The sequence below is a fragment of the Myxocyprinus asiaticus genome, chromosome 20 (assembly GCF_019703515.2).
Source record: "Myxocyprinus asiaticus isolate MX2 ecotype Aquarium Trade chromosome 20, UBuf_Myxa_2, whole genome shotgun sequence".
NCBI lineage: Eukaryota > Metazoa > Chordata > Actinopteri > Cypriniformes > Catostomidae > Myxocyprinus > Myxocyprinus asiaticus.
The window spans coordinates 16,645,743-16,651,742 of record NC_059363.1 but is presented as its reverse complement, the minus strand read 5'-3'; the positions used below and the strand labels follow the sequence as shown (position 1 = coordinate 16,651,742).

General features: G+C 40.0%; 1 protein-coding gene across 2 annotated transcripts in view; it reads left to right on the top strand.

Annotated features, from left to right (window-relative positions):
• The first annotated feature begins 624 nt into the window (after nucleotides 1-624).
• The window catches only part of ptena (phosphatase and tensin homolog A), a 28,065-nt gene continuing 22,689 nt past the window's right edge, over nucleotides 625-6,000 (top strand). For both annotated transcript variants that reach the window (XM_051646529.1, XM_051646528.1), the window contains exon 1: nucleotides 625-1,410. In XM_051646529.1, coding sequence (XP_051502489.1) covers nucleotides 1,326-1,410 — 85 coding nt within the window. In that variant the 5' untranslated portion in view covers nucleotides 625-1,325. The remainder of the gene's footprint in view (nucleotides 1,411-6,000) is intronic.

Sequence of the window (6,000 nt, the reverse complement as noted above, 5' to 3'; positions counted from 1 at the left end):
TATACATATTAATAGAGCTCTAATATTAGATGCACACATACGGGTGATCTCTCTAAAGAATTCAGTTGCCTCAAAGTCTAAAGTTTAATTCGTGTTCATGTTAGATGTATGATGTAACCAACATCACAGAAAGACGACAATCCATGACTTCTGCATTTGTACTTCCCAGAACGCTGCTCAAGACGCCATTGTTTTTATATGAATGCTGACTCTAATGCACATATAAAAATATAAAGTATACCCACTCCATGACGTGACTGAATTAATTCTGTGGATACATGGGGAGGGGGTGCGACCACCGCTCTGCACGGACCGAAACAATGTATCGACACCGTGAGCGCATGTGACCGCTCTGACAGAGAGATGCACTGCTTACATCCTCACATTCATGTCCTTCCGCCCTTCAACTCGAACGTCGCTTTATTGCCATGAGCGTTTAGAAATTCCTCATTTCCCCTCCACATATCGTGTGCTGTATGTTTTATTTTCCCTTAGGCTTACATTATAAAAAGCGAGCATTCAGGCCGAATGTCTCACTCAAAACAGCACGCGTCCGCGTACTATTTCTTTTTCTGGCGGTAGGATTTATTTTTTTTCTCTGGGTAAATGAGCCGGATCTACGTTCTTTTTTCCTTCGTGGGAAGCCATGATGGCAGTTTGAGAGCGGAGCTACGGAGCACCCTGAGAAGAGATGAGTCCCGCCGACAAACCGCACATCTTTTCGCTTCTTCAACGACCACCTTCGCATCTAACTTACGGTTAAAGTGGAGACTGTCCGTAGTCATTTTTCACGGAACTACACTGACCATCCAGCGACGACGATGATCATTCGTTAGGAGGGTTTTTTTGAGGGGGTTTAGCTGTGGTGGCTAGCGGGCGATGCTAGTCGGGAAAGGCTCGCCTGTGTGTTGTCTTCTTCGCGCAGAGATGGAGAGGATTCGCTCCTCTCTCTGGACCTGATCACGGCGCGCGCGCCTGACACACAGACTTCTGCCTTATTGTTGCTATTATATTGGATGCGTTCCAGTTTGACGGGACCGCAGGATCGGAGGACCTTTTCAGCTGCTCGGAGGACTGCGCGATCGAGACCGGGAGAGTGGGGCCTGCTGCGCCGGAGCGGATAGAGGCCCGTCTGCGTGAAGCCCGAATTCGGCCCGCTGCGCGAGACCAACCGGGCCAGTCCGCGCGCGCACTCGTACATACATATATATATATATATATACACTCTCGAGGGTGAGAAAGGGACAGAGCCATCCCGAGTAAAAATAACCCCTTTCTCTCTAACAATAAATCAGGAATAAACTGAAGTGCTTTGAACTGCTGTCATGGAGTTCAAAGCAAAAATTAAAGAAATAGTCAGTCGGAATAAGAGGAGGTACCAGGAAGATGGATTCGATTTGGACCTGACATGTATCCTTGGCCATTTTGTGACGCGTCCAGATTTCTCCCTGTATTATTTTTATTTTGTCTCATATTTGTCACAGTCGTGTAATCGCTTGAAAGGTCAGGGATTTGTGAAGGGAGAACGATGGGGTTGAAATGCAAAGTGCTCTTGACGTCTTAGCAATATGGCTTTTTTATGCGTTTAAATGTGCAAGGCTGCTACATCCATTTAAAGTGCTTAGTCATGGTGGTCATACTTAAAGTTATATTTTTAATCATGAAATATTCGCTTTTAGGATGCTGCTTGTCATCCCTGTCAGATCTCTGATTTGACAGCTACATGGCTGTAATGGCAGACATTTCCTTACCAGCAGATATACTAAACAGGGTTGATATAAAAGTGGCAATTTTTATTATATTTCTCTCTGCTCAGCTATACGTTATGGGATGCACAGCCATTTGGTTTTATGGCATTATGATTAGCTGATCTTGATGTATAATTTTGATTCAATAACCAGCAGTTGATTCATGAACAAATCATATCATTTGCAATGACAGCACTATTGATCATGTTAAGAATTTATGGGTAATTCCTCAATAGTGTGTGAGTCAGCAGCAAGCAGAATGTGTTCTGAAAAATCCTTTTACACATTGATTTCCAAACATTTCTGTGTGTTTGGGGTGTGCAGTTAAGTTGGCCAGGACATCCTGTCAAGACCTCACTCTCACTGCATGGCAGTGCAAGGTGAGCATTTGACAACCAATGTGCTTTACCCAACCTTGTTAGTCTATATAATAAAATATATTCAGGACATTGTCAGAAATTAACTTTTACATGAATACATTAAGGGGCAATATTTTGCTCGCACATTTTCATTTCATTTTTGGTGGCATTTTTGCCACAAGCCCCCCTAAATTTCTGACTCTGGTTCAGGTTGTCATATAAATTAGAATGTAAGTGACACATTGCCATCTTGATTCTGGTGTCAAGCAATGGACAAAAGGCACATCTGATGATTCCTGTGGAGTTTGAATCTCACTTTATGCTTAAGTTATCGCATAGGTAAGCATGGGTGGAAGTTTTCTTTGATTGTGACCTCATGACGGCTGGTGAATAAATTGACCCTTTTGGTTAGTCTCAGCAGCATGACCTCTTTCTCATTGTGATCCAGCTGTTATAGGCTGTGCTGTGTCTAGTTTAACGGAGGGCCCCTAGTTTTAAAAATGTGGCCCTCATGTACAAGCACAGTGAGAGAATAATGCAGAAGCATAGGAAATCCTCAACTAGTGCTAGGCCTTGTACATGTACTAACTTTGACTCTCCGGTTCTCAAATTGAGGGAGAGAGAAGTAGATGTGACCTTTTGCAGATTTAATGCAGCCTCACCAGCAAGTTTAGCAGCTGCCTTGTAGATTAGGGGTGTATGGACCTTGGGTTAATGTAATTAAATGGGAAAAGATGTCAACAATAATAGTAGCCCATCATCAGTTTCAGAAGTGTGGTTGGTAAATCTTGACCAATTTTTCTCGATTAATGGACCCTTTTTTTATACAAACTTTGATTTCCATATGAAGGATTGTTTTGGGTTCAGTGCAAGTTATGCTCAATGGACCACATTTATGGCATAATGTTGAATATTACACAAAAATAAATGCAATTTTCCCTTGTTCATTTGAAAAAAGAAAAAATTGCGGTTACAGTAAGGCACTTAAAATGGAAGGAATGGGAGTCCATAAATGTTAAAATACACGAAGCTTCAAAAGTATAGCATCTTAAAAATGTTGTCATGACGACGTAATGCAGGTAATCTCTGTTATCTGGTAACCGGTAAATTCGTGGATTTATTATGCTAAAATGGTGTCAATGCAATAATGTCTTGTGGCTATATTTTTTATATTTGAATGTTTAAGCACAGGCTCAATTCACTTCCGTTATACGTGCCTTACTGTGAAATTTGGCACCTTTCTCTCCTCTTACTGCCATAATCCATATATACATATTTTTCCTCTTTTGGAAAGTCGTGGAAACATAATAGTGGATTTTGCTTTAGGTGTTGGAGCAAACAGGAACACAAAATAGTATTTGCTACGGTTTACCATTTACTTGTATACACCAGCAGTGATGTTTACCTGCTATAGTTTACTTCCACATTCCAAACCCAGAAATGTGTAAAGGGTCCATTGCTGCAGTCGAGGTCTTGCGCTCATTTACTAAAATCTAAAATAGTGACATTTAACTAGCTTCAACTGTGATGGTGATGGTTCTTGTCCTCCTATCTGGCAGTATGCTGCAGTAAATCTGACCCCTGCTTCTGCAAGGCAACACCACTGGCGTACTGAGCATGCTGGGAAAGGTCAAATGTCATAAAAGCTGTCAGAACCACAGTGCACACCTCAGTCTTCATTGTGACAAGTAGGTTGTTGGAGGCTCTGTTTTGACTTCTTACTTAAAGATCAGCTTATTCTCTGTTGCTGGTTTAAACATTTGTGCCAAGTAAAAGTGTCATTTGAACAGTCCAAACAATCTAAATCATGAACTCTCTGTGCTCCCTCTCCCTTTGCTTCATATCTGAGATTTTTTATTCTCTTTGTGTGTGTTTGTGGTTTAAGTGTCATGTCAGCATGCATTCATGCCCTCTGAGTGCATGCAGCTATGTTCAGAAAGGGTGGAGGGCTTTTAAGCGTTCTAGGTGGAAATGGTTTGCAGGTTGATACCGCTGCCTCAATATGTGTTTTACACTGCATCACTTAGCTGACATTGAGATTTGCTTCGTTGATGATGAGGGAGAGGCATAAAGAAAAGTGGGAGATGTGATTCCCACCTTGGGAATCAGCATACCTTGATGTATATGTTTTAACCACGTTGCGGTTCCAGTTCTACTTAAACTGTAATAAAATATGCATTAAGACTGCTGTGATGAGTGTTGTGGGATGCCATTGCCAAAAGAAAAGCAAACTTCATGGCGGTCATTACTGCGATGGTGTAGATTTAATGTTTTAATGCTGCATTTGTTTCATTACATGGAGGAAAATGTGGATTTGTCACCCTGCTTTTTAATGAAGTATTTCAACATCGTTAATAAGTGTTAATCATGGGGATCTCCTCCAGTTTCCAGTTGGACAGAATCAGGTTGTTTGTAGGAGGTTTTATAAATTGATTATTGATTTTGTTTTTGAGGAGCTTACATTTTCCCACAACTGTGCTCTTAGAGTCTCTTTTAGAAGGACTTCTCTCACCATCCATTTATATCGAGCTGCAGTAATGCAAGCATTTTTTTTAAAGCTTGACATTTTCCCTACACATACAGTACAATGCAGATTTACACACCTTTCTCTTCCGGTCTATTGTAGCTTGTCTAGTCTATATCAATTGTGAACACCTGCTATTTAGTGTTAGATTTATTTAACACTATTAGTTATGATGATCGAGTCAACCGTTTTAAAGGAATTGGGTTAAAAATAAGAGTGACTCATCCAATTAAAAAGCTTCTGGCTTTCCATTCTGACAGTGTGCAACAGGAAATGAACAGAACAGAGAAGCCCTGCTTCTCTCTCTCTCTGCTGTGTTGTGGTAGAGGTGTGAACCTCCCCCAGAGTCTGCACACATCATCGGAGAGAGAGCATACTGTAGAAATGCCCACAGATGCATTGAGAAAAATGGAAGTGAGAGACTTAATGATAATGGAAAAGAACGAGGTTGTATGGAGAATTGTGAGCAGGAATAGACGCATTCTCATACCGTCAAAAGCTGTTTGATTAAGTATTGGAGGTGTGTTTGAGTACAGCCTTGCTCTGTGACCTTTGATCTGGTTGGTGTAGGGAAAGAATGTGAAATCGTTTGACCTGGTTTGTGTAGGTGGAGATCGTGCAGACACACCTGTGCCTACGGTCTGATGCTTTGCTAAAAAAGGTCAACGCAGGTGCTTTCACAATATCAAAATTTCAGTAGTCGGTAGAGATACAGTGAAATTTTACGGTTCTCGATACCAATTTCGATACCACAGCAAAAATATGCTAATATGCTATTGAACACACTCCTTTAGCCTATTTAAAAAGTTACATTTCTCTGTAAATAATATATTAAAACAAATGCATGTGTCCAAGTTTTTTTAATTTTTATTAAGTATGCATTGCTTAAGTGTTTTTAAGTAGGGCCCTACTGAAATCTGTTTTATTTTTTTCCTAAATCCTGTGTTTTCCATTTTATTTCATTTTAGTTCATGTTTTTAAGTTAATTTTAATTTCATCATCAAAGTAGTGTGTAATGAAATTGATTCCCAAAAATGTTTTTGGGGAATACATTTTTTAACTTTTTTTAACTTTTAGTCAGCACAACAGCACTCTTGCTTGTGATGTATCACTTTATTATTACTATTATTACTACTACAGTGGATATAAAAGTTTACTAAACATTTGTAATATTCTGTTGCAATTTCTTCAATTTCAGGCGTCTAGTTTAATTTTGAATCAAGCTTTTATTTTGTTGTGAGCTTTCATTTTTACATGTGTACGATGGAAGCTTACCCTTGCCTGGATAAACCGTTCGCTACATGGCTCAGTGTGATCATTATAGTGAAAATGCTGTGATTTAATGATATAAATATATAGTTTGCATGTG